Source organism: Mus caroli, chromosome 7 (genome assembly GCF_900094665.2).
Source record: "Mus caroli chromosome 7, CAROLI_EIJ_v1.1, whole genome shotgun sequence".
In the NCBI taxonomy this organism is placed as follows: domain Eukaryota; kingdom Metazoa; phylum Chordata; class Mammalia; order Rodentia; family Muridae; genus Mus; species Mus caroli.
The window spans coordinates 102,136,053-102,163,208 of record NC_034576.1 but is presented as its reverse complement, the minus strand read 5'-3'; the positions used below and the strand labels follow the sequence as shown (position 1 = coordinate 102,163,208).

General features: G+C 51.8%; 3 protein-coding genes and 2 non-coding genes across 6 annotated transcripts in view; 3 read left to right on the top strand and 2 right to left on the bottom strand.

Annotated features, from left to right (window-relative positions):
- Positions 1-291: 291 nt before the first annotated feature.
- Rps3 (ribosomal protein S3) lies at positions 292-5,034 on the top strand. Its single transcript, XM_021166269.2, has 7 exons — positions 292-390; positions 1,309-1,439; positions 1,650-1,743; positions 2,085-2,179; positions 3,854-4,041; positions 4,448-4,644; positions 4,962-5,034. Exons 1-6 carry the CDS (start codon positions 361-363, stop codon positions 4,639-4,641), a joined length of 732 nt encoding a protein of 243 aa, XP_021021928.1. The 5' UTR covers positions 292-360; the 3' UTR covers positions 4,642-4,644; positions 4,962-5,034.
- On the top strand, positions 1,078-1,224 carry LOC115031592. Its single transcript, XR_003837267.1, has one exon. It is a non-coding gene; the product is annotated as a small nucleolar RNA SNORD15 (small nucleolar RNA).
- Positions 4,211-4,355, top strand: LOC115031591. Its single transcript, XR_003837266.1, has one exon. It is a non-coding gene; the product is annotated as a small nucleolar RNA SNORD15 (small nucleolar RNA).
- Positions 5,035-8,730: 3,696 nt separating the features above from the next.
- Positions 8,731-16,748, bottom strand: Klhl35 (kelch like family member 35). Its single transcript, XM_021168678.1, has 7 exons — positions 16,647-16,748; positions 13,746-14,603; positions 12,509-12,693; positions 11,777-11,895; positions 10,944-11,132; positions 9,823-10,011; positions 8,731-9,047 (listed from the first exon to the last, which is right to left on the bottom strand). Exons 2-7 carry the CDS (start codon positions 14,600-14,602, stop codon positions 8,859-8,861), a joined length of 1,728 nt encoding a protein of 575 aa, XP_021024337.1. The 5' UTR covers position 14,603; positions 16,647-16,748; the 3' UTR covers positions 8,731-8,858.
- A 4,488-nt stretch (positions 16,749-21,236) lies between these two features.
- Positions 21,237-27,156, bottom strand: part of Gdpd5 (glycerophosphodiester phosphodiesterase domain containing 5) — a 79,308-nt gene continuing 73,388 nt past the window's right edge. The window contains exons 16-19 of one of the 2 annotated variants that reach the window (XM_029480154.1): positions 26,578-26,660; positions 26,105-26,119; positions 24,216-24,328; positions 22,128-23,138 (exon numbers count right to left, since the gene is read on the bottom strand). In XM_029480154.1, coding sequence (XP_029336014.1) covers positions 22,999-23,138; positions 24,216-24,328; positions 26,105-26,119; positions 26,578-26,660 — 351 coding nt within the window. In that variant the 3' untranslated portion in view covers positions 22,128-22,998. Of the gene's footprint in view, positions 23,139-24,215; positions 24,329-26,104; positions 26,120-26,577; positions 26,661-27,156 lie in introns of both variants that reach the window. The other variant, XM_021167108.2, reaches the window with a different exon arrangement.

Below are 27,156 nucleotides of genomic sequence, written 5' to 3'. Positions count from 1 at the left end.
TACAGACCAAGCTGGCCTCGAATTCGCTATGTAGTCAATGATGACCTTAAACTTGTGACCCTCTACTTCGTTAGTGCTGGAACCCCAAGCGCGCTCCACCACGCTGGGTACAGAGCACTTTCAGACCGGAACTAGATGTCTACTTCCTGTTCCGCCTACATTACAGGTTGCTAGGTTACACACACACACACACACACACACACACACACACACCCTTTTACGCCGTTTTAGACGCAAAACTTCATTTCCCATGAACACTTGTAAGGGTTGCCGCGCTGCGTGGCGTCATTGCTCCCGCCCTATATACCTACTTCCGCCCGCGAGCCACTTCCTTTCCTTTCAGCGGCGCGCGGCTGCAAGATGGCGGTGCAGATTTCCAAGAAGAGGAAGGTAAGCGTCTGGGCCCTGTCCGGGAGTCCGCCGCGGGTTCTAGAAGTGCCAGGGAGGCCTGTGGCTCCGTGATCAGTCCTGTGGAGCGTCTGGGGCCGCCTGCCGTCTCCTCGAGCCTCGGATGGCCGTAGATTGTGTGCTGGGCCGGAGCCGGGCGAGTGCTGTGTGTCTGGGCAAGGGAGGGACAAACTCCTCGAGTTCTGGACCGACTCGAACACCGGGCGCCTCCAGTTCCGGACTAGACACCTTTGAGCGTTTCTTGGTCTCCATAATAGCAATCCTGTGGCACAGTTAGAGGGCGTGTGCCATCAGATCTAGTCCAGTTTCTTTAGTAAGTGAAGTTTAGCAGTCCCTTAGTCGCGTGATCCTGCAAGTGGCCATAGTTGAAAGCCTACTTACTGACTGCTGCCGTGTTCACTCGGGACCCGGAGCTGCAGCGTCCCTGTGGTTGTGTTTTTTTTCTTTTAATCATTTCATGGGGGAAAAGTGTGCAGATTGTCAGGTTTAGAAATAGATGGTCTGTGGTTTGTGCTTACGCACACAGGTGATAAAGCTGTTTTGAGTCAGGATTCCTCTCATATCCCAGGTACAACTTACAGCCCCGGCTGTGCAGGATGAACTGTACACGTGCTACTTGGAGACAGATTTTTCTTTTTGTCTTTTGGGTGTAGATTATGCCGTAGAGCCCTTCGATGAAGAGGTGATGACGAGTCTGAGTAGGAAGTGTTGTCTTTGTCCAAGATGCCTCACTGGGCTGCGTTCTGTGGCACAGCTGAAAGCACTGTGGTCAAAGAAACTTCCTAAAGATGACCTAGAGGCATTTGTCTGAGAAGGGTTGCTGCTTTGCTGTAGGGCCATTGGGCTTGCTCTGACTAACCCTGTCTTCACCTCAGAGGTAACTTGTTTCCTTTGGTTCAGTTTGTAGCTGACGGCATCTTCAAAGCTGAACTGAATGAGTTTCTCACTCGGGAGCTGGCTGAAGACGGCTACTCTGGAGTTGAAGTCCGAGTCACACCAACCAGGACAGAAATCATTATTTTAGCCACCAGGTAAAAATACCATTGGTTATCACCTGTAAACACTGTGTGCACTGAGATGCTGTGTCAACTTGGGCCAACCAAGCAGTAAATCTGGCCTCAGTGGGTGTAACTGCTTTTTTAGAACTGCACTTGAAGAGAATTTACCTTGCATTTAACGTGTATGCTGGCCGTGCTGTGGATGGCGGGTGGGATCTTGAATGATCGCGTTTCCCTCTACAGGACACAGAATGTTCTTGGGGAGAAGGGCCGTCGGATCAGAGAGTTGACCGCAGTTGTCCAGAAGCGCTTTGGCTTCCCTGAAGGCAGCGTAGAGGTGGGTTCCTCTGCTTTATCTCCCGGGGGTTTTAGACTGAGCGGGGGCATATCTTGTCCTGGCACCCAGAAGGCAGGATGACGGCGGTGCAGAGCTAGTCAGGGCTGCTGTAGTGAGACCCTGTCTTAAACCACAAACAGTATATTCTGGTGGTCTAATGTAGAAATAATACATGGGTTATCCTTACTGTGATTGTGAGGAGCCAGAGTAGAAGGGCGTTTTCAGCCTTCATCGCTGCCTTGTGTGGGTAGTGGAGATACTTGAGTATCTAAGGGATATTATATTAAATGGCTTGATTGAAGATGGGTGAGTGACAGGAATGTACTTTGCTTTCTTTAAAGCTTTATGCAGAGAAAGTGGCCACAAGAGGTCTGTGTGCCATTGCCCAGGCAGAGTCTCTACGCTACAAACTCCTTGGGGGGCTTGCGGTTCGAAGGTGAGTGTCCTGAGACTTGATGGTCATGCCCTCCTGTGGATCAGTGTGTGCTAGCATTTTTTGTTAGCAAATAACTTGATTGACAGAATCATCTAGTCTCTGGTGGTGTAGCTCATCCCCTCACTGAACCTAGTTAGGCTAACTAGGCTAGTGGTAGGCTGGTGGATGAAGGGCCTATTGTTGGTGACACATGCCTGTATGCCAGCACTGGGAGGGCCAGCCTGGGCTGCGGGATGAGCCCCGAAAGAATGGTTAGTGCTGTGACGAGGGAATGCTGTGGGTACGGGTACGTTGAGAATGAAATGAGTAGATAGAATCATACAGGGAGGGGCATCTGCTCTGTTTGGTTTAGCAAGGACCCTTGATAGGTGAGCAGGAGAGCATCCTGCCTGTCACTGCACCTGGGAGTCGTGCAACGCTTAGCAGTGCAGGTTCCAAAACAAGCTAGAAGTCCTGCAGCTCTACTAATTAATGCATCCACTGTGTGGATATAGAGATAGCAGTTCTGATGGGAAACACATTTACACCAGCAATTGGCCAGGGCTCATAATGCCTACCCCTAATCTTAGCACTGGAGGTAGAAAATCAGCAGTGCAAAGCTCCAAAGCCAGCTCAGCCTCAAAACAGAGGCTCGTCTCAGGGGAGGCCCTCTCAAAGACCCAAAATTTCCTGTAAATTTTAGGGCACTGAGAAGTGATGTAAGATCAGGTAAGGGGCCTGACATTGTTTCAGAAGTTGTAAAACCTTGCCTTTGTTATAAGGATTAGATGTTGAGAAGGCCAATTTGCTTCTTTGTTAAGAGTCAAAGTCTCACTGTATAGCCTAGCTGACCTCCAAATCAGGTTGCTTGCTGAAATTAGGGTGTGTACCACCACACCTGGCTTTAATAGGATTTTGTTTCTCTGTGAGACCTTAGGCTAGGCTGGCCTCGAACTCCGATCCTCCTTCCTCTGCCTCCCTAGTGCTGGGATTAAAGGTGTGCGCCACCACTCCCAGCTTCCTAGTGTTGTATAGGCTAAAGGGTTTTTTGGTGCCATTAATGCTTAGGTTTCCTGGTGGGGTGGATTGTAGAGGTGGAGGGGCCTCCCATGGCCTGCACTTAGGAGAGTTTTGTGTACTTCTCAACTAAGGTGGTAGCTGGGAGCCACCCAGTAAACACTTCTCAAAAAATGCACATTCCTGCCAGGTGTGGCTTGTGTTGCACACCTTTAACCCATAACTCAAGACAGTCTGGTGGATCTTCTGCAACCTTGTCCTGACAGCAAGGTCCTTGGCCACCAGACAAAGGCGAGCCTGACAGCCTGGGTTTGGTGTCTAAAGGAACGAAACATGACTCTATAGTTGTCTCCTGGCCTCCATGCAGTCACATCATGTGCATGCTGCATGGTAATAGATTAACTAGTAAGATGTGAAAACATACCTCTCTTTGAGTTTGGCCAGCCCAGATAACTGGCTTAGAGAAGGATCTGGGCATGGGGGTATAAAATTTTCTAGAGGTGATTCTAGTGCGCAGGCCAAGGCTGGAAAGCATTTGGTCAGTGAATGGCTGTTCTGGTCTAACTGGTTGTTTCTTCTGTCTACCATTGGAGAGTTGTTAATGTGAAAACCAAACTTGGTGGGGTGAACAGGCAGGTTGTGTCTTTGGTAATACCAGATGAATCTTGTCTTCCAAAGGGCCTGCTATGGTGTGCTTCGGTTCATTATGGAGAGTGGGGCCAAGGGCTGCGAGGTTGTGGTGTCTGGGAAGCTCCGAGGACAGAGGGCCAAGTCCATGAAGTTTGTGGATGGTCTGATGATTCACAGTGGAGACCCTGTTAACTACTATGTTGACACAGCCGTGCGCCATGTGCTCCTCAGACAGGGTAAGTAGCTGTGTCCCTTTAAAAACTGGGTAGCTAGGAATGCCTAGGGCAGAGAGTGGCATTTCTATATAGACTTCTGTTCAGGAGGTGTTGTGGATTCCCTTCAGGGGCTGGGAAAGTAGCATTGCTGAAATGGTGAGGTCAGTTGTTAGACACAGCTTTCTGTGCCCTTCAGTGATGACACGATGACGAGTCAGAATGGCCACGTCTTGCTCTTGGTCCCTGTCAGTGCCATGTTCTGTGGTGCTGTACATGGTTCCCTTGGCAAAAGTGTCCTGCGCACTGATTGATTTAGAGGCATTTGTCTGAGAAGGGAACAGAGCTCAGTGTTTTTGGATAGCTGCTTTCCCCGCCGTCCACTGTGGTGGGGAAACGCCAGCTCAGCCCTAACCTGGGCGTCTTCTAGGTGTGCTGGGCATCAAAGTAAAGATCATGCTGCCCTGGGACCCAAGTGGTAAGATTGGTCCCAAGAAGCCTCTGCCTGATCATGTGAGCATCGTGGAACCTAAAGATGAAATCCTGCCCACGACCCCCATCTCCGAACAGAAGGGTGGGAAGCCAGAGCCACCGGCCATGCCCCAGCCAGTGCCTACAGCATAACAGGTATGTCTGCAGTGACCTTCCCGGGCCAAACTGCTTTTACTGGTCTTTCCTCTGATGTTTCAGTTTGTGAATAGGGTTCTTAGCTTAATGTGGGAGAATACTAGTTGGGATGTGGTGTCCGATTGACAAGTCGGTCAGTGGGTGGATACCCACTTAGTTCGATGCCTTTGCTCAAGACTTTCCAGCTCTTGTGGGCATTGGTGAAGGTGGTATCAAGCCTTTGTGCTGGGCTGTATTAAGGCAGGCTGAGTGGGAGTGTAGTAAATGAAGGCACACAGGTGCATTTCTCTTACCATTGTTATTTTATTTGGTTTCAGGGTCTTGGTAGCTGCATCTGGAGGCTGGATGTTACCTTGTAAAGACATTTAATAAAATCTTGAACAAAGACAAGGCCTGACTGGATTGTGTCCAGTATTCAACTGACTGAGTTATGTTGCCTATGGAGCCATGCTTATTCTGTTGGTTTAAGCTGGAGGGCATGAGCAGAGCTGACCAGAGAAGTCATGGTTCCATGAAGTTGGTGGCCACAGGGCAGCATCCTGACCCTGTGATGAACAATTGAGGGTTAGAAGAGCAGTTTGGTTTTGGTGCTCTTGATGGAATCCAGGTCCTTGGACATAGTAAGCACACATAAGACAGAGTGAGACTGCTGTGTCTCTGGCCTGGAGTAGTCTTTCTTTCTTTTTTCTAGAATGAAAGCAGATGGCCCAGCGAGTTAGGTGCTTCCTATGAAAGCATGTGTGCTGATTTGTCATGCACACACCCCTGCAGGAGAGAGTAGAACGGCTCTGTTGCCATGCTATACTGTTTTAGTCTCAGCATCCCAAGATAAAAAGGGAGTTTCTACTGCCATTTGAGCTTGGGAGTTTGAAATGTAAAGCCTGTCCATATGTTTTAAGGATCCATGTATTTTTTGTTTTTCAAGACAGGGTTTCTCTGTAGCCCTGGCTGTTCTGGAACCTTGAACTCAGAAATCCACCTACCTGCCTCTGCCTCCCAAGTGCTGGGATTAAAGGTGTGCGCCACCACTGCCCGGCAATCCATATATTTCTAAGTCCTGTACTTAGGCACTGTTTTGGAAAATTCATTTTGGAAGCATTTACTGTTGGTGTGTTTTGTGGGGAATGAATGTTAGCTTGGGAATTCTTTTCTGTTTGAGAGTGAAGCTGTCGAGCCCGGTTGTAGCCTGGCTGGTGCTCAAAAGCTCACCTTCGTGAGCCATCAATGCTCTTTCTCTCATTGTCTTCACCTATGTAGCTTTGCGTGGGGTAAGGACTAAAGTTATGTTGGGTGCACACTGACCATGTCCACAACCTGTTACCCAACTCTACATGATGAGTACAGATGTACCTTTTTAAAAAGTGTTAATGTGTAGCCCTGGCTGGCCTCTGCCTCAGGGTATTATGAATAAAGTGTGCAATCTTCATCTGATGGATTAAACTCATGAGTATACAATTTTTGACATCTGAGGTTTCCAGACACTAACACAGCTAGTTATTTACTGGACTCTGGTAGAGTGTTTTATGAGACCTCATGAAAAAAATTGGTTCCTCTTCCAGAGAACCCAAAGTTAGATCCCCAGCACCTGTGTAATTGATGTTCACACACAACTGAAACTCTAGTCCCAGGGGATCTGACAGCTCTTCTGGCCTCAGTAGGTACACAGACAAAACAGTCATAAACTTATGACTGGGGAGGCCAGAGGGAGGTTGCAAACAAGTACTACTGAGGACCTATCTAGGAACAGAAGGGCAAAACTGCTAGCATCCATGTGGTATCAGTGGCTTTGAAAACCTTATCTCCAGACCTGACCCTTTTTTGGGCCACAAAATCAAGGCCTTTGAGCATGCTCAGTTAAGTCTGGTCTGGCACATCAGTTGTACATATTCTATTAGATATTTAAAAGTTCAGCCTGCCAGGGCAGTGGTGGCACACCTTTAATCCCAGCACTTAGGAGGCAGCGGTAGGCAGATTTCTGAGTTTGAGGCCAGCTTGGTCTACAGAGTGAGTTCCAGGACTACACACAAACCCTGTCTGAAAATCAAAAAAAATCAGCCTGTGAGATGGTGTTTGCTTCTTACCCAGGAGGTGTCACTGTATCACAGCATTGCTATAGAGGACCAAGTAGGGAATCTTACTCCTCTAAGCCAGCAGGAATCTCAGGGCTGGGAAGGGAAAACCAAAAGACTGGACTTGAACTTGGAACATGTTGGCAGCATGAGATCAATGCTGAAGTGTACGAACTTTGCCGGGGGGGGNGGGGGTGGGGGGTGGGGGGGGTGGGAGTGCGTGACTGGCCAGCAACTCAGGTCCACCTACCTGTGATCGTTTTTTTTTTCAATACTGTTTTCTTCCTTGGGGCTATTGCCTTTTAATGCTAAAATCTTTATGAGGTGACTTTAACCCCCTAGCCCACTAGTAACATTGAGCATCGCTATAATAGACCCATTCTGATTGACAGCCTCATCTTCACTGTCTAAGGGGGCGTGTCTATTTCTCTGAGGGTTTACCTCACCATCTTCATTTCCAGGCAGAGAATTAACTTCAGACCCAAAGCTGGGAATGTCAACTGCTCTCAAGCTCTAATTACAAATAAAACTGCAGCCCTGGGTAGCTATGATAGGTGAAAGTCTCAGCTGCTCAGACTGGGCAGTTGTCCACTGGGGGTGTCACTGCTATGTTGGATGATACATCCTGCCGTCTGGTAAGCTACCCATGTAGATAGGCTATGGCTGTCACCTGGGACACCTTGAACTTGCCATCCTGTCCCTCCTGACTGAGATGGGTTGGTTTTTGGTTTTAATTTTCCCCACCAATTTAACAGGAGCCCTGGATGGGCTCCTATTGTTCTTGGATAGACATGTGATAGGTGCCAGTGCTTTGTCCTGTGTCCTCTTGGGGTGAGGACAGGCAGGATCCGTGGGTCTGTCCTGCACTCCCGTCCCCACCTGCCCACCCGCCCACTCACTGTCATTATCAGCGGTGTCCAGATGGCCACAGTTCCCTAATCTGTGCTATTGAAGCTCAGCTGGGACCGCAGCCTTTGTGCCTGGCTGTGATGGGGCAGCCCCAGCTGGAGAGATCCTGCAGACATGACCCTCAGGGCACTGAGGATGGGAGAGATGGGAAAACAAACAGGCTCGTCTTCAAAAGGCAATCTGAGTGCAAATGAGTGTCTGCAGCTGGGGCTGGCCAGGACCCAGGACTGTAGCGTCAGCATCTCTGGTGTGTTATCCTTTCTCCCATCCAGGAGTTCTCTCAGTGTCCTGGATCCCTGAGCCATACAGAGTGTATTGTGGCATCAGAGTTGTGCCTCATATTGATGTTGGGGATGTGGCCAGTCCAGGTACATCCTGGCCTGTGGCTGTGGTGTCTTCTGCCCTGAAACAAAACAGCTGAGCCTGGAGCGGTGGCTCAGTGGGTAAAGGCTCTTGCTGCTAATCCTGATGATTTGAGTTCAGTCCCTTGAACCTACCTGTTAGGAAAGAACTGACTACAGTTTGTTCTCTGACCTCCCCACAGGTACCATGACTCAGAAGTTGTAATATCTACAATAAGCAAAGTAAATGGGGTAATGGGTGCACTAAAGGTTGAATGTAAGTGTTCCTCCAAAATCAATGTTAGGACCTAATATCTAATGTCAGCATACAAGTGGGGGTGGTGACATGGCTCAGCTGGGAGTGTTTGCCATGCCAGCCTGATCCCCAGAACTCAGGCGGAAGGAGAACACAGAACCAGACAGAATCTGATGGATGGCACCTTGCCCCTAGCCTCTCATGCCCAGACCTGAGTAATTTATCTGTTCATACACTCCTACAGTGGTCTAAGGAGTGGCTTGCTTTGGCACAGGAGTCCTGGCAAGCTGCAAAAGCAGGAGTGGAGGCTAGGGATCCTTCTCTAGCTAAGCAGGCATGAGTTGGAACACACCCAACTCCCCACCCCCGACAGGGTTTCTCTGTGTAGCCCTGGCTGTCCTGGAGCTCTGTATGTAGACCAGGCTGACCTCAAACTCAGAAATCTGCCTGCCTCTGCCTCCCGAGTGCTGGGATTAAATGCGTACGCCACCACTGCCTGGCCACACCCAACTTTTGAAAAAGCTTTTATTTCTGTAAGAAGAGGGGAAATAAGTTAAAGGACTGTTCACATGGAGGTTCCAGGAGGGGAGCCAAGTGCCATGCCCAAATGTTCTCTTGGCTAAGGCTGCCCCATCTGAGTCATCGGCTCAGGCTCTGCACGATGGTGACACAGCCATGAGAGCTGGTGCAGCGCTGCAGGGATGGCTGGGCCTCCACCTGCCCAGTGCCAGGGTCAAAGGTGAAGACACTGCTGGTGCTCTCCCCGTGTTCGTCCCGCCCACCAAGGATGTGGACCTTCCCGTCACACACTGTCACGCCACAGCTCTCCTGAGTGGGGACAGACAAACAGTTAACTGAGATGCACCCGGTGACTTCTGCTATGTGGCCAAGCCTTGCCCTACAGCCTGACCAGGCAGTCTGGATGGCATCGAGATAAGTCACATACTTTATGTCTTAGGTCTCATTGCACAGTTCAAAGAATAACCATCCTCTACTTTGAATATGGCATAGCCTTCATTTGATCTTAGCCAGAAAGCTAAAGATATGCTTAGAAGATTGTACCCAGGCCTGGAAGATTGTACACACGGGAACAGTGACACCGCCCTACAGTCGTATTCAGAGAAGTTGGAAGCCTCAGCCTTGAGTCATCCAGGACCCAAATGGACAGGAACCACCAATTATACCTGATACATAGTTTCTTTGGAGTTTTGGGGTGACAGGTGGGTGCAGGGGGAGCAAGGGGCTGTGAGAGTCAGAACTTGTGCCTCTGGTCACTGATGCCACTGGAATAGGGAACTTAGCAGGTAGGTCTCTTGCCCATTCTTTGCTAGTTGGTACCTTTGGGACAGACCAACTCCCTTACTCAGCCCCAGCACTTGAATTCTATGTCCTACCTTACATTTTGGTCCTAGACCAACCTCTCTAAGGTCTTTCTCATCTGAAATGAGAGGTGATTTGTCACTGGGAGGACAAGCAAGGGGACTAAGTGAAACCATTTACAATGGGATCATGCAAGACCTCTAGCCTGGAGCTCCAGAGCCTTGGGAGTGGGTCTGTACCCCCGAATGGGCCAGTGCAGGAGCTTGCCAGGGAGCCCACTTACCACAGGGCTGGGCAGGTCAGCTGCCTCTCTCCAGACATCTGAGCCAGGGTCATAGGTGAAAATTTTGCTCATGAGGCCTCCCACCACATAAATGGTGTCTTCCAGGGAGACAGCCTCAAGACACCGCTGCAAGAAGGGTGCTGGGGACCGCAGACTCCACTGGTCCTCCTTGGGGTCAAAGCACTGCACCTGTAGGAGGAAGACTGGTAAAAGAGCCTCACCCTGAACTGCTCTGCTACTTGGCACAGCATCCTAATTTTTATCCCACTACAACTGGCTTATACAGTGCAAAAGATCAAACCCAGAGCTTCTACAATCCCTGCTTTTAATAGATCATCATCATCATCTTTTGAATAGAGGAAAAGCATTTTAACCAGTTCTACCTCTCCTAATTTTTGTTTGTTTGTTTGTTTTCAAGACAGGGTTTCTCTGTGTAGCCCTGACTGTCCTGGAACTTACTCTGTAGACCAGGCTGGCCCCAAACTCAGGAATTCGCCTGCCTCTGCCTCCCAAGTTCTGGGATTAAAGGCGTGTGCCACCACTGCCCAACTCCTAATTTTTAAAAATATTGTTTTTATGTGTTTGTTTTATGTGTTTGTGTGCATCAATGGGTTCTTTCAGAAAGCCAGACAAACCTGGAGGCAGTTGTGAGCAGTTGTGAGCCACTTAACACAGGAGTGCTGGGGACCAAACTCTGGTCCTTTGCAAGAGCAGTCAGTGCTCTTGAATACTGGGCCACACTTCCAGCCCCGATTTTTTCATTTTTAAAATCTATGGACCATCGGAAGAGTTCAAGTGTTCTGTTGACTGAGTAACCTTTGAGGAGTGCCCCCTCCCTCTCCTGGATTTCCGAGACAGGGTTTCTCTGTGTAGTGGCTGCTCTGAAACTTGCTCTGTAGACAAGATTGGCCTAGAACTCCCAGAGATTGACCTGCCTCTGCCTCCCCAGTGCTAGGATTGAAGGCGTGTGCTTGGCTGAGGTCAAGATTCCCTGAGTGCTGATGGGATTTAGGAAATAGACTGGCTCACACCAGTGCCCAGATCTAGCCTGCACATAGTAGGCTATACTGTTTCCTGTACAGTTTTCTCTACAGTCCCCTAACCACAAAGCCTGAGCCCACCTTGTCAGTGTTGACACCGTCCTGCCCTGCGCCCCCAATCACGTATAGCTGGCCAGCACAGGGCGCCACGGCTGCAGAGCTCACGGCCTCCGGCAGGGGCGCTGTGGCCGCCCAGGTGTTGGAGAACGGGTCATAGCGCTCCACGCTGCGCAGGCGTCTCAGGCCATCGAAGCCACCTACTGCAAAGAGCTGAGGGCAAGAACAGAGGCCAGGGCCCCTGGATTCAGAGCTACAGGCGCTTCCAGCGCCCCACAGCTTCACTCTCTGAGCCCATCAGGGGCGTCGCAGCACAGCTATTGCCTGGCCAACTTCCTCTCTCCCTAGTTCAGGAACCCTTCCCTAGTCGATGCAGGTGACAGGGAGCTGGTGTCCGAGTGACGACGATTTCGGCTGCAAATGATGTTTAGTAATAACCCGAGTGGTTTCTAAGGGTTTACAACCCACCTACCACTTCCTGATTTTGACTGCTGAACGATGTTTACAAATATAACTGGCAGTATTTTGTTTATATGTGGGAGAGTCAAGACTCAATCCCTGGTCTGTTTGGTACCAAAGCCTAAACCTTTCACCAATGTATTCCTCACTGTTGGCTATTTATCTGGTAGGGGTGGTAATGTTGAGACAGTCTTGCTATGTAGCCCTGGCTGGCCTCAAACTCATGACCCTCTTGCCTCAGCTTCCTAAGTACCCAGCTGCAATGATGACTGTTAACACTATTATGGGATCTTCAGCAAGTCCTTATCTTTTGGGGGCCTCAGATCCCTCTGCCTTTGCCCCCCCCCCCGACCATCTCTGCCTTGGATCCTAGGGCAGCAGCCATAGCATGTGCCTACCTGTCCCTGCAGGGCCACCATCTTGTGCCTCCACCTGCCCTTGTGCATTGAGGCAACCTTGATCCAGGTGTTCAGATGGGAGCTAAACATCCAGACGTCACGGCTATTGATGTGACCTCCTATGGAGAAAGAGGCAGCTGTCCTTTCATAGCCCTCTTACTAACCCCCAACGCCCCCAAAGAGCCATACAAACTCCTAAATCCAAAGGAGGGCTTAAGACCGTAGGGACAGGCCTAAGAGATCCAGAGAGGGGGCAGTAATGCTCACCGGGTGCCTGTGGTGTGACACATCTTGTGCTCAGGGAAGCAAAGCAGGAGTGTCCCCAAGTGTCACTGAGAATGTGTGTTGGGCCAAGGGAAAGCAGAGTGTCTGTCTGCACAGTGGTGGAGTGGTTGGGGCACAGTCATCTCTCTTTACTAAAACTTTGCCTTCATTCCCGTCCTCATTCTCCGAGGTGTTAGGATTATTACAGGGTCTCCATTTAGGAAATGAGGATGGAGTTTAGGGACCAGGAAATGGCCGACTGAATACCAGGTAGCCTCTTGTCAGAGCAAAGACTAACACCAAGGCTTAAGGCTTCTGGCCCAAACCCCATCATCAGCACTCCCATCGTGACTAGGCTTTGCTGGACCACACATTTTTAGTCACTAACCAGCCCCCATCTCCTCACTGGAGGGAAATATAAGGGGGTGGGTGGGAAACTAGAGGCTCCTATTTTACTTGTACCCTCACCAGAAACGTAAATATCATTTCGAAGTGCACAGGAGGCAAATTCAGAGCGTGTATAACCAGGAAGGCTAGGCAGTGGGGTCCAGCGCTGACTTTCTGGGTGGTAAGCATCGGCAAAAGGCAGTTTCAGGAGCCCCTTTCGGTCACACCCGCCAATGACCACAATCACTTCAGCTAAGTCCATGAACCTGGGGTGGGGATAAATTCAAGACCTCTAGATCCACACCTACACTGCTGTTCTTCTCATGCTGTGCGCCCCTGTCCCCCAAACGGTGCTGGGGATTACTGAACCAGAGCGCTAGTGTGCTCTCCTCTAAGCTATATCCTCAGCACATGGGTTTGCTTTTTTGACAGCCTCTGTTCTCTATCCTGTTTCTGCTTACTCCGCACTGGATTTACAGGCTCCCAGCACCAAGCCCAGGTCCTTTCTGCTGTTTTGATCACACCAGACAATGCCCGCTGGCTTTCTGCCTACCCTGGCAGCTGCCCCTGGAAGCCACCACTTCCATCCTGACCTCTGGTTACAGACAGGAAGAAGTCACTAACTCTTACCCCAGTCTGCTGGGGAGGGGGGGGGGAGCCTTTCTTCTCCTTTTGTTGTTTAGTCCTTCAGATGGCTGTTAGGATTATTGCGCCTTTTACAGAGGAGAAAACTGAGGCTTATGGATTACGGGCTCTCAGAGTCACGCTTAGTTTTGAATATGACTCTTCTGTCACCACCAGCTAATGTACTGTACCCTGCCTTCCCCTAGCCACCTCCTAATAGGGAATTGCAATGAGCAAGCTAACTCAGGCTTTCCGCAAAGCTCCCCACCACCCTTTGGCCTCATCAGGATATCCAAACTCTCTGGCTAGTGCTTTCCTAACCCACTGTGTCCCCGACCTCATACTCAGCATTAGAGACCGCATTAATCCCTGCCTTCAGTCCCTTGGGTATGAAAGGCCATTGTAGACTATAGTCTCTGGGTCTGGCATCTCACGGGTGGAGTGGGTGTTTTGTATGTCTTTGTAGGTTTAGTTGTCTTACTAGCCTGTGGAACCCCAGAGGGCAGATCCCTACGGGACCTGTTTGTGAGAATGAGAGATGGGGCATGGAATAGAATGCATTCCTCCTTCACTGACGCCAGGTACCAAGCTTATGAAGCGGCGACATTTCAAAATGGACAGTGAAGGAACCAGAGCTGGGGAAGACACTAGGTCTCGCTGGAGCTCGAGGTAAGCAAGCCGGAGGCCATCATACCTCCGCGGCCTGGCCCGCAGCGCGCCCGCTTCCCGGCCCAGGATGAAGCAGGCGCGGGCCTCGAGCAGCAGAGGGCGGCAATCGCCGCACGCCTGCAGCAGCTCGTCCGCCTCCACCTTCTCCAGGAAGTAGGCGGGCGCCAGCAGCGGCAGGCGCACGTGCTCCAGGAGGCGACGCAGCTGCCCGCGGCGGGCCGGCGCGTCGTGGCGCACCCAGCGCATGGCCGCCTCGAACACGGCCTCCTCGCGCGCCACGCGCAGCGCGGGATCGGCCAGCAGCGCCGCCACCTCATCGGGCGCGAGCTCCAGGAAGTCGGCGTGGCGCGTCACCTCCTCGAAGGCCTGGCGCAGCACGCGGCCGCAGCGCTCCGCCAGGGAGGCGAGCGAGAAGGCGGCGGCGACGCGGCGCAGCGCCAGGCTGTTGGCGGCGCGCAGGCGGCCCTCGAGGAAGCGCGCGCAGGCCTCGCGCAGCCCGGCCACGCCCAGCCGCTCGGCCAGCGCCAGCACAGCAGCCGCCTCGTCCTCGGCGCGCAGCCGCACGCCCGCGCCGTACACGTAGTCGAGCACCACGGCCAGGGCCGCCGCCGTCCCCGGCGTCTCGGGTCCTACCGGGACCACGGCCGCCGCGCGCTCGGGACGGCTGGCCGCGAACAGGCCGCGGAAGTGGGCGCTGGCCGCGCTGAGCGCCGCGCGGTGGCACGGGAAGTCGCGGCCTCCGGCGCGCAGCACCACGTCGGTGAGGGTGCCGCTCCGGCGGTACGCGTTGAGCGTCTGCAGGATGCGCTGCGCGTGGCAGGACGCGGCGCACGGGGCCTCCGTGCCCGGCTCTGACTCCTCGCGCCCCGGGGTCTCTCGCATCCTGCGGGGAGAGGACACGGACCGCGTCGGAGATGGGCCTGCTGGTGGACTTCCCGAACATTTAGGCTTCCCTTCACTAGTTCATTCATCACTCACTTCCCGTGCACTCACACCATGCACCTACTGACCCCATCACCCCATCTTGACTCCCGATGGCGGTGAGCCAGCCCTGCCTTCTGTGTCCACTCTTCCTTTCCAGTGGGAGCCATATTGCCCTTTCCTGTTCAGATTTGGTAAGCTTTTCCTGCCAGGCTCTGCAGGAAACAGATGGCAGACTCAAATAAGATAATTTGAGGAGAGATTAAAAAGAGGGGGTGGTGGTGGAACGATTCATAGGAGTCTAGACTATGCAGTGTTTAAGGGATTTCAACTAGAATTGAGTGGTGTTCCATGGCTACCACTGACAGGAAGACCACTCCCAAGTTCTGAAGAGGGACCTTCAGGGAGTTTGCAAAAACCTGGACAAAATGTCTGTATAGGGATGGTCTCTTTGCACGAACTGTAGTCTCTGGTAAAAGGGTTAGGGCTACCCTACTAGACGTGTGTGTGTGTGTGTGTTTGTGTGTTTGTGTCGCCTTTAGATCTCTTGTAGGTACTTTCCCTTGATCAAACTCTCCTCTATAGTAGTGTACTAGGAACTCAGTACTTAGCTCAAGGTCAAGTTCATGTATTATTTAAACTGGTGTTTATTAGAATGTGTGTGTGCGCGCACGTGCTGAACAATAATAATTCCTGCCTTTCTGGATCTCAGAGCGAGGGAGGAGGTCCTTTGAGAGATCTCAGGAGAATTGGGGGAGCTCAGAAAGGATAATAAACACAGTTGGAGCAGAGATAGGAAAGAGATTCCTGAGAGGGCAGAATTAGCTGTGTAAAAGCAAGAGTGAGAGATGTTTCTAGTCTCCAGTGGGAAGATCCAGGTTCTAGGGACTGCATGGAGCTCTCATCCTCCTTTAGTCTGGTGTGATCTCACCTAGGCAAGCCACTGGCACCATTTCTGAAACAGAACAGTTATAGTTCCTAGCCAGAGAACTATAACTATTGGATGAAGTATATAAAATCGCTGCATTTGTAGTATGCCCCAGTTATCGGCTTACCTTTTTAGAGCATGGGGTGTGGGTAAGTTGACTCTTATAGGAGTTGTGAGGAAGCAGTCATATGGAGGGAGCCTGCCCTTGAGATGTTTGCTGTGAGGGTCAGTGAAGGGGTGTGTATGAAAACACACCACAGATTGCAGGCCGTTCACCCTGGTTAGGACTTGGTCCTTAAGAACTCAAGGTCAGTACTTGACATGGTCTGTAAATGGACCGAGGTCTCCTTTCTGTGGGAACTTACTCCATGGCTCATCTCTGCTTCTTATCTGCCTCTCCCTACATTGTCCCATCTGCAGATCATCCTGCCTCTTCTAGCCTATGCAGGACCATGTAGGTGGATCCCCTGCCTCAGAGTCATAAGAAATAAGTTCCTGGTGGACAAGGACTGTAGCCCAGATAGTGGCTGCCAGCCCAAGTCCACCATGTACCCGGCAGCCCTTGCCAGGGGGAGGTGTGTCCTCAAGGAACGACCAGGCATGCACAGAGGGAAATGAGACAGGTCGTCAGAGTGCAGCAGGGCTGTCCTTAGCTAGCCTACGACACAGCTACTCTCTAGGCTGAGACCCAGGAAGGCAGGTCTCGACAAAAGGAGTCTGCCTGCTAGTGTGGTGGACTGTGCCAATACTTAGGCATTCTAATGCCACCTCTGTCCTAGGCTGAGGGAACTGTGGGGACACGATAGTGGGAGACTCAGTTTCCACCATGGAGTCAATCGTCTGGGAGTCCAAGGACACATGAGAAGTTAGGGATTCTGTCAACATTCTCCCATCTCAGAGTCTCAGCCTGTGAAACTGGCTCAGTGAGCCACTATCCTGCTCTTCCCCCGGACACACACACACCCCTCCACCCCCACATACACCCTGACACACAGCATAGTCTCACACTTTGGGTGGACGCCCCTCAGAACAAGACATCACTTTAGCCAACCACTAACCCAGGTACTTGGCTCTTACCTGGCCACGCCCTCTTCCTGGGACTCGAAACTGCTGATCCCGTGGAGCCTCTCCTGTCTGTGCCTGCCGCTTGCCAGCTCTTCCTGCTTGCCTTGCAGCCTGAGCTGATTTTATTCTCGCTTTGCCTAGACTCCCACTTGGGCTCAGCTGCGGGAGGACAAAGGGTCTGTCTGGGCGCCAGGGGGGAGGGGAGGAGAGGGAGCCGGTAGGAATGGGCACTGGGCTTTTGTTCCACTCTTGGGCCAGTTTTGGAAGGGAGGAGTGTAGATAAGCATGGAATTGGTCGTGTGTTATGGTGGGCTGCGGTGTTTTGAAGACTGGGGTGTCTGCCTCAGGTAGATGGGGTGGTTATCAGAATGTAGGTGTTCCTAGAATGTGTGTGAGTGCATACACACAGTGACTGTAGTCCTGGGGTGATTGGGCTCTGGGGACATGTGACTACATGGCTTTGGATGTAACCAAGAATGGGGCTGCCTTTGCTGTGGATCCAGGTTTCCCTTCTGCCTCTTTGTCACCAACTCACACAGGTTCCTTCCTCACAGGGTTCCTGTCACTGTATTTGTGACTGGTCATTTGCATGTCGGGCTGGGCTTGTGTGTGTGAGGAATGAGTGTAAGGTGTCGGTGTGGACAGATGCTCATGCAGGTGTGACCAGGATCTTCTGGGCTGTGTGCATTGCGTGGTTCTGTGACTGCACTGTCCGAGTGGAGTGTGGGCCCCATGGAGAGGACACAGCGGGAGCACATGGTGGCACTGAGCAGTTTAAAGTGGATGGAGAGAGAATGGGACGGCTCTGAGTCCACCTGACCTCCCGGAGCCAGACAGTGTGGGTTTAGAGGGTGGCGTGGGACCACTTGCTGCCTCTGTGAAGGACTGCAGGGCTTGTCACAGGAGCACAGCAATCCAGGAAGAAGGTGGGTCTCCAATAGCATCTGTCCTGTTGTGTCAGGACACTGTCACAGTTGTCACACTGTCAGTGTTGTCACTGGACAACACTGACTACATCGATGCCTGCCCCTCGGCCTGACTTCACTCATCAGCAGGAGGGTAATGGTGACTCTGCCCTTTGTGTGGAGTGACCTCTGTGTGTTAGAGCCTGATACTGCCTGGCTCAGGTAGGCTTAGAGATCGTGGAAGACGGGAGGCATTATGGTTTGGTATGAGTATAGAGTGTCCCCTGAAAGGCCTCATGGCGCCAGAGAGATGGCTCAGAGATAAAGGCGCCTGCTTCTATGCCTGAGGATATCTGAGATCCACAAGGTGGAAGGAGAGAACTCACTCACATACATACTGTAGCACACAGGTGCCCATGCACATTCACACATCCGTACATAACAAATAAAAATGAGAAAAAATTAGATCAGGTGTAGTGTGGTACATGCCGTTTATTCCAATACTGCAAGTTCTGGGACAGCCTGGTCTACTTAGTGAATTCTGGGATAGCCCAGGGCTATATACTGAGTCCCTGTCTCCAAAAAAAAAAAAAAAAAAATTATTTTTAAAGCTCTACAAGTTGGTACCTTGGTCCCTAGGCTGGTGGTGCTATGGAGAAGTCTTTGAGCACCTTCCTAATGGGCTCATCCATTAATGGACTAATAATTTGATGGTATTACTGTGAAGTGGCAGAGAGTTCGAGTTGGGGTGTAGTTGCTTGGCCCTGTATTTTCTTGCTTTCTGGCTCCTGCCCACCATGGAGTATGTCATTTGTTCTGACACGTGCTCCCTGACACCATGTAGCAATAGTTAAGTTGCCAAGTATTGAAAAATAAATCCTACTTCTTATGATGTTGTTTTACTCTGGTATTTTGTTCCGGTGGTAAAAATCTAGCGCAGAGCGTGTATTCTGAAGTCTAGCTGAGGTTGTCAATGAACCCTGCTTGTGCTGACTAGTTTTTTTTTTTTTTTAAAGATTTATTTATTCATTATATGTAAGTACACTGTAGCTGTCTTCAGAGACTCCAGAAGAGGGCATCAGATCTCATTATGGATGGTTGTGAGCCACCATGTGCTGGGATTTGAACTCAGGACCTTCAGAAGAACAGTCAGCACTCTTAACTACTGAGCCATCTCGCCAGCCCAGTGTGTTGACTAGTTTTATGTCAACTTGACACAAACAAAAGTCACCTGGGAAGAGAGACACTCAACTGAGAAAACATCCCCACCTAAGTGGCCTGTGGACAAGTGTGAGGCTCATTTTCTAAGTCAGTGATTGATGTGGGAAGTCCCATCCCTCAGGGGTTGGGGGAAGGGTAGGCGGTCCTGAGTTGTATAAGAAATCAAACTGAGCAAGCCATGAGGAACCAGCCAGTAAGCCTTGTTCCTCCATGGTCTCTCTGCTTCAGTTCCTGCCTCCTGGTTCCTGCTTTGCCTTCCTGCCCTGACTTACCTCAGTGACCTGAGAGATGTAAGATGGAATAAACCCATTCCTCCCCAAGTTGCTCTCCGTTGTGATGTTTTATCATAAGAATAGAAAAGTAACTAAGATGCTGCTCCAGAAGTGGTAAGCTGCCTGAATACCGGAGGGAATGAACTTCTCAGTATAGCGGAGAAAGGGCATCATGGGGGCAGGGAGACGGCTTACCAGGGAAAGGCACAAGCTGCCGAATCTGATAACCTTAGGTCAGTCTCTGGGACCCGTCATAGATATTATGTGTCCAGGTATTAACCTGACACAAACCCATAGTCACCTGGGAAGGTGGAGCCTCAGCTGAAGGATTGCCTTGTGACTGGTTTGTGGCCATGTCTGGGTTTTTGTGTTTTTTGTTTCCTTTTGTTTTTTAATTGCTAATTGATGTAAGAGGATTCAACTATGATGGGCAGTGCCATACTAGCCAGGTGGTCCTGGGCTTCATAAAAGGCATGTGAGCAAGCCAGAGGGAGGCGAACCAGCAAGGAGTGCTCCTTGGTCTCTGCTTCAGTTCCTGCCTCGAGCCCCTGCCCTGGAAGACCTGACTCTCTCTTGTTTTCTTGCTTTCTGCCTCTGACCTCCACATCTGTACTGTGACACACACACACACACACACACACACACACACGCTGTAAAAGGAAGCGAGTGGCTTGAAGACCTTTAGACTTGGGAAGGAGCTGAGGGTTCCCAGAGGCCTGCAGGAGATAGAGGTTCATCTGGACAGAGAAGGCACTGGAGAGGAAGGAGCGAGGCACAGGAGTGTCCAGAAGGTGAAGAGGCTCTTTTGCTTCTCTGTAAGGTGGGCAGTGAGGTGTACTCTGTAGTCAAGGGGATCTACTGGGGGCGTTATCAGGGCAGGGGGTTCAGTAACCACTAAGTTAGGGAAGGGAAGCCAAGGTGCAGCACAGGCTGAAGGCCTTGGAGGATGGAGATAGGACTGCCATTCATTGTTTGGTGACAGGGAGGTGGCCTGATCATCCTTGGGCAGGAGAGGATTTCAGAATCAGGTTCTGATGAGGGTGGGATGCAGCTAGCGATTCTGAGTGGGACTCTAGGTCCTGCACCCTTCTTTATCCCCCCCCACTCTAAGATTTCAAGGTGTCTCATGTGCACCAGCATGGCCGGGAGCCTTGGGTACCCTGTCCAGATAGCCCAGGGGAGTTGACTGGACAGGGAGAGGATTTCATGAAAATGTGTCATCTTTCCGAATGGCTTTCCATAAGCTAGACAGTTGCCATGACATCATATGGGTAAGACTGTACACATTTCCCAGCCTCACAGATCAGGTTTGATTCTACCTGTGTCCTGGGACAGGCAGAGATGATCTCTGCCACAGCAAGAGATGTGCAGTAGTGAGGAAAATGGTGGATAAATCCCCCCCAGATGCCCAAAGGACTGTGTAGAGAGGCAAATGGAGGACAACTGAAGGGTCTGAATTTGGAGGGGGCTCAAAGTGACACAGAATCTTTTCATAGATCAAGAATTCCATCTGGAACATCCACTTTTGGAGATGAGATAGTACATTGTCCCCTCAGTGGTGTGGCATTGACCTAGTGCAAGCTGGGGCACCGGTTCAGCTTTCTTCCCTTCAGGATGCACTCAAGACATGCAGATTTGGGCAGAGCCCCAAGATTTTTTTTTTTTTTTTTTTTTTTTTTTGGTTTTTTGAGACAGGGTTTCTCTGTGTAGCCCTGGCTGTCCTGGAACTCACTTTGTAGACCAGGCTGGCCTCGAACTCATAAATCCGCCTGCCTCTGCCTCCCGAGTGCTGGGATTAAAGGCGTGCGCCACCATGCCCGGCCTAGCCCCAAGATTTAAAGGCTTTCCCTATTTTCCATGGCTGACCCTTACCACAGAGGGCAGAGCTGGGAACACTGAGAGGTAGGAGGGGGCATGGACACCTGTGTTCCCTGGGCTATGTTTGACTTCCAGCCCAGGGGCCCTCTCTCATGCTAAGTCAGGGTATGAGCCTGTCTCAGCCAGACCCACAGCCAAACCTCTGCAAGGTGAGGATGCATCCTGACACTCAGGACTTGTCCTCCATGTCACCACAAAGGCCCCCCTGACCCAGGCTCTGCAGAAGCATCACTCTGCTGCACCATTCCTAGATGGTTACAAAAGGTGCATGCAGGCTGGGTGTGAGGCCCTGCTCTCCCCATCCCTCTCAAGAGAATTGAAGGTTGTTTCGTTTTGTTGTTTTGCTTTTTATTAAGAGCCAGTTATGATGGAGCACACCTTTAATCTCAGCACTAGGGAGTCAGAGAAAGGTAGATCTCTATTCAAGGCTAGTCTGGTCTGCATAATGAATTCCAGGACAGCCTGGGCTACATAGAGAGACCCTGACTCAAAAAAATAAATGACTTTATGTAGATGGGTGTTCGACCTATACCAGGTGTGTACAATAAGGGCCAGTCACAGATAGCTGCGAGTGTTCTGGCGCTAGGTGTTGGTTCTTAACTGCTGAGCCATCTCCCCAGCCCACTGGAGTTTATATTTTTAGAAAGACATTTTGGGGGCTGGAGGGATGGCTCAGTGGTTAAGAGCTCTGGCTGCTATTCTAGAGGACCCAAGTTTGGTTCCCAGCACCTCTATCAAGTGGCTCACCACTGCTTGCAACTCCAGCTCCGGGAGAGCCAACATAATATTCTAGACTCTGAGGGTGCCCCCACGCAAGTGGCATGAATGTATGCACACAAATGCATACTTCTTAAAATTAAAAAAGGTAAGTTCTTAAAAAGCATGTGCCACCCTCCCCCCAAAGACAGTTTTTAAGCATAAGAGTTAAGGGTGTGGATGTAGGCTTCTCAAAGAGTAGCCCTGGCTTTGCCTATGTGACTTTGGATGGTCACTTTAGCATCCTGCCCCACATAACTGAGGGGCATTCATTGGGTGTACGATTCAGGGGTTGCTGAAGTCCTGGCATCATGGCTGATCAAGGGAGGGACTCAGATATTTAGTAGTTTTCACTTTCATCTGGGAAATGGCTCTTCGTCAAAACCTGGGGCCAACACCTAATCCCAACCCCAGCATGCTGGGTCCCCAAACTGCCACTGACAATTCAGAGACAACACACATCAAGATGGCAGCTTTAATTGTCTTTGCCCTTGGGTTCCTTCTACTGTAGGCAACTTTGGCCAGAGGCCCATGCTTGACTGAGCCCAGTGTGCTTCGCCCAGGTGGCCCATTGCCCTGTGGCCGCTGCTGTGGGAACCTGAGGTCAGATCAGTCTGTGTTCACCTGGTCCTCAAGGCTTCTTCTGCCCCAGAGGCCTGCTGGACAGTTGGGTGTGAGGCAGGACAGCCCTGAGTCTGTGATTCCGGTCCTCTCCAGCTGCTTCTCAGGGACAGAGAGGACAGTGGTGGAAGGGAGCTGGTTGGGAGGAACGTGTCTCCACCACAGCCACTGCTTTCTTCTCCTGAGATGAACTTCCTTGTGCTTTGAGATGGGTGCAGAGCGTAGAACCCCCCCGGCAAGAGGGAGGACCAGCCAGCGTCCTCAAGGCAGGGGTGAGAACAGTTAGTCATCTCACAGCACAGACAGATAAATAGAGAGGTGTGGGCACAGGGAGACATCCATGTCCTCCTCTTGCCTGTGGCACACGGCACAGCCCAGTGACTCACCAACCCTTCCAGGCTGGGAGGCCAAGGATGACTATGAGAGTGGACCAGGAGACTAGGCCTTCACTTCCTAGATGAAAAGCCCCAGGCCTGCAGGGGCACCTGGAGGCTGGAGTCCTGGTCCAGCTGAGCCTCAGCAGAGAGGGCCCCTTTGGTCCCCCCCCCCTCCACACTCATGCAAGAGAGGCTGGAACAGACAAAGGAGCTTGGAGCGCAGAAGTAGGCTGAGGAGCCAGCTCCCAGGCCCTCCTAGGTGCAGCTTCTTTCATCAGGCCTTCCTCTCTTCTAGGTTCTACCTTGGGTACAAGTTGGGCAGACAGATCTTCAGCTAATGCCCGCCCTGCTCTGTGACGGTCTTGGCACGGCTGCCAGCATTTCGAGGGCCCACGGGGGTGGCTGTGCTGTTGGCATAGGTGTCGTAACTGCTGTCTGAAAGCTCATCGGAGACTTCCACACCATCGCTGATCTCTGTGTGACCAGAGGAGACAGAATGTGAGCGAGGAAGATTGGCTCTGAGGACAGGGGGACAGGCAGAGGGGAGGGAAGGCACTCGGAGACAGATGTAATCACTGGTTCCAGTCAGCATGGAGCCTGTGGGCACTGAGCCTGGCATTCAGGGGCCTCCTCAGTCCCTCCTAGGCCGTTAGTCCTCTGCCCCCTGGAACTCCTGTGGCAGAAACCTAATGCACTCTCGGGGGCTTGTTACCCAGCCTTTACTTTGCTCCAGGCATTTGCACATGTTGCCTTCTCTCTGTCGAGTGTCTTCTCTCCCCAGCAACAGCTCTTTTCCTAAAATCTAGCTCAAGCCTCCGCATCCCTGGTATGTCAGCCTACTAGACATCTCCTTGATTCCCCAAGCTGGGCTGGGACTTCCTATTTCAAGCCAGCCCGGTTCATCCAGCTCTCTCACAATCTACAATAGCCCATGTCCTGGTGTTGGGAGGTGACTGGGCAGAGCCGAGGTTCTGGAAGGTGGCTCTGTGGAATGCTGCTTGGTTCTTTACGCCCAAGACAAGCAGCACAGCCTTGGGGCACACCCGTGTCCACAGAAGCACTCTTTCTAGTGTCTGATCAAGCCGTTACCCAGGCACCTCCAGCCTCCTTCACACCCAAGCCACATCACCACCTCAAACCTTTCTTGCTGCCCCAGGGAGCCCTGAGCACACTTTCTGACTCAGTCCTTCTCTGAGGAGCCTCAGTGACACCCAGTTTCGCACACGTCTTTACAGCTGCCTTCATAGACCAGGAATGCCAGCAGGGACGGAAAAGAACACTGTTGTCACTTGTGGAAGTCATGTGTGAACCAAGGAAAGGCGTTGGGCCTTCACACGGTCACCCACCCCCACACTCCAGCTTGTCACGTTTGTTCACCAACCCACAGCTCACACTGAGCCCCAGAATCTGGGGTTGTGTGATGTGGACACACATGTGTTTCTGTCCTTTGGTACGTGCGTGGGTGTGGACCTGGAGAGAGGGATATGCCGTCCACCTGTCCTGGTGTATTACATGTGTGCCACCTAATCCAGGGCCCGCACAGGCTGTCACCTGAGAAGATGAGTTTTTCTTTCATGATGCTGACGTCCCGGCTGGTCCGGCGTACGGCGGCGCTCAGCATGATCTGCTCTGGGTTGTAACTCCGTATACCACCCAGGCGCCACCTGCAGAGACGGCCCGGTGGGCATCAGGTCCTCCCCCAGCCTCCCAGGAGCAGAGACCCTGCCCATTTCCAGAGCCTCTCCTCATGTGGCCTGAGAGACCCATGATCCAAATGGGGAAGCTGAGGCCCAGAGACGGGTAGTGTACTGATTTCCAGCCAGGGCCCTCCTGCCTCTCTCCCACCTCCTTTATCAGCCCCCCTGGCCCGGAAAGGCAGTTTTATATATCTTGGCTCTCTTTGGATGGGACAGTCTTGGGAGGAAGGAGCCTAGCAGATAGAACACTGATGACCTCCTATAAACCAACTAACAAAACAGGCTGAGCAAAACCAGAAGAGGCCAGAGAGGACAGTGACAGTGAGGTTTGGCTTAGGACTAGCCCTCACAGGTCCCCGGACAAAGATATTAGAGGAACATGGTCTGGAGTTATCTGCTTAGAAATAAAAACCCCTGACTCCCCAGGAGATGGACCCCTGCTGGGTGGTTGGAGGCAGCTAAGACTCCATATAAAACTCACTGTGGGGTTATAGATGGGGCCGACACAGCAGAAATGGACAGACAGGGTAGTAGGACAGGCAGACAGAGGGGAAGCAGGAGGCTGGAGGGGAAGGCACTGTGCCTCGGTGGGCCAGTGCTTGTTCCTCTGGCTCCTTGGCTGGCCCCCAGTGACAGCCTCAATGCCAGGCACGCTGTGAGGCTAGGCAAGTGTTTGTTGAATCAATGAATGAAAGGGTGAGGCCCACAGGAAGTATCTCTCTCCAGATTCATCTCCTATGGCTCCCTGTCCTCTCTCTGGCTATTCCTGACCCTCAGGAGACAATGACCCTGCTGGGGCTGTGCCTGTCTGCTGGGCTCAGTACCACACAGGCAGCGCCTGCAGACTCTACACGTGGAATGAGAATGCGCGCGCTAGACTTCCTGTCAAGGGCTGAGCCCCATAGCCAGGGTCGAGGTTCTCTTAGCCTCAGACCTAGAAGCTGGTCAACAAAGCAGCCTGACCCAGCAAGTCTTAAGGTCCCTGACCACCCCTAATACTAAGGTCTCATCTTAGAAATTAGTGTTAGAACCCACGGGGGGGGGGGGAGAGTATCAGGCTAGGGTCTCTACAGGTAGGCACATCCGGGTCAGGAAAGCCACCAGGGGTTGAGGGGTGGAATCGGTCTCCCCGGGGGAAAGGAGAAAGGAATGAGGGTGTGGATCACAGATAGCAAAAAAGGTTGTGGGAGAGATACAGAGAAACAGCATGAACCACTGGAAAGGAAGTCCCAAGAGTCAAAAGCCATTGGAGCAGGAGAGAAACAGAAATTTGGGCTTTGCACTGGGCAGGTGGCAAAGGGCCCCCTGAGTGCTGGACTTGGGGAGGTGAGAACCCTCTCTCCAGGGGAGACAGTCTGGTGGAGGGAAACTGGGTCAACACCTACCAAGAAAACACTGGTCTATACCTGCAGACACTGCAGTAGGGACCAGAAAGTGCAGCCAGACAGGAAGAAGACATCCCAGCACTCAGGAGGCTGAGGCAGGAGGATCAAAGGTTGGAGGACAGCCTGGGCTACACAGTGAGACTTTGTCTCAAAGGAAAAAAAAAAAAAAGGAAAGAAAAAGAAAGCAGAAAGGAAGGTGGAGGGGGATGGGAAGGCAGAGAAGGGCCCGTGCTTCAGGCAGAGACGGGCAAAGGTGACCCAGGCTCAGGGCTTGGTGCACTGCGGCCTTTCAGACAGACCTGGAAAGGGAGTGGCCAGAAGGGGAGAGAGGAGCAGGAGGGGAGCACATCAGAATTACCTGATCAAGTGATAGCTGTGAGATGCCAGAGTGCAGCAGAGAGGGGGAGGGGAGAAAGGAGGGACGTGCGCCATCAGAGCAGGATGGGACAGAGAGAGAACGTCAGTCAAGAGCCAACCCCAGCCCCTAGATTCCTGGTTGCCTAAGGCCCCAGGCTGGCCCAGCATCTTCCCCTCCCCAGACCACCCAGTCCACCATGGCAGCCTCATGCCAGCTGTCTTAAGGGGTGCGAGGGGCTTCAGCTGGCAGAGTAGCACTCGGTCCTACTAGGAGTGAACCCGTGCACTGGCTCACAGTGGGCAGAATGGCCACAGAGCGGGCAACAGCCACCAGATACCACACAGCAGATCAGAGCAAGGTTTGGCTCTGAGTCCTGAACTGGGAGCCCATTCTAAAGAGCATCTGGCTTCTGCTGAGGGCGGAGCTGGGCCTGCTGGGGTAGGCAGGCTATGGAGGGGTTAGGGTCTACTCACTTCTGGAGCACGAAGATGCCGATGATGAGGCTGAAGGAGATCAGGTCAGCGGTGACCCACATGAGGCAGTACTCGTCTGGGGGCTGTGGAGAGATGACCCAAGATTAGCTTATGAGTGTATGTACAGCTCATCTATAACGAGGGGCCACAGACTGGGGGACCTCTTACAAGGATGGGCAGGGAAGGAACTTGAGGCTTCTCACTGTTTTATGTTGCAGGAGTGAACTCGGGGCGTGGGGGGCTGCGCATGTGTGTGTGTGTGTGTGTGTGTGTGTATGCAAACATGTATGCATGCATGAGTGTATGGCACCAGGCGTGGTGGCGCACGCCTTTAATCCCAGCACTTGGGAGGCAGAGGCAGGCAGATTTCTGAGTTCGAGGCCAGCCTGGTCTACAAAGTGAGTTCCAGGACAGCCAGGGCTACACAGAGAAACCCTGTCTCGAAAAAACAAAAAACAAAACAAAACAACAACAACAAATCAAGGTAGAGATAGTATGTTGAAATTCAAGTGTATATAAGTTACAGGAGCTCCAGGCAAGTGACAAATGATGATGCATGTGAGATACCATGGGCCAAGC

What these genes read in the sequence shown, in the direction of transcription:
- Rps3 (XM_021166269.2), top strand. Translation starts at nt 361, where the DNA reads ATGGCGGTGCAGATTTCCAAGAAGAGGAAG. An exon ending in TCCCTGAAGGCAGCGTAGAG is followed by an intron (nt 1,744 to 2,084) that starts GTGGGTTCCTCT and finishes CTTTCTTTAAAG; the next exon opens with CTTTATGCAGAGAAAGTGGC. An exon ending in CCATGTGCTCCTCAGACAGG is followed by an intron (nt 4,042 to 4,447) that starts GTAAGTAGCTGT and finishes GGCGTCTTCTAG; the next exon opens with GTGTGCTGGGCATCAAAGTA.
- Klhl35 (XM_021168678.1), bottom strand. Translation starts at nt 14,602, where the DNA reads ATGCGAGAGACCCCGGGGCGCGAGGAGTCAGAGCCGGGCACGGAGGCC. An exon ending in CTGCGGGCCAGGCCGCGGAG is followed by an intron (nt 12,694 to 13,745) that starts GTATGATGGCCT and finishes TCCCCACCCCAG; the next exon opens with GTTCATGGACTTAGCTGAAG. An exon ending in ACGGTGTCAACACTGACAAG is followed by an intron (nt 10,012 to 10,943) that starts GTGGGCTCAGGC and finishes TTCCTCCTACAG; the next exon opens with GTGCAGTGCTTTGACCCCAA.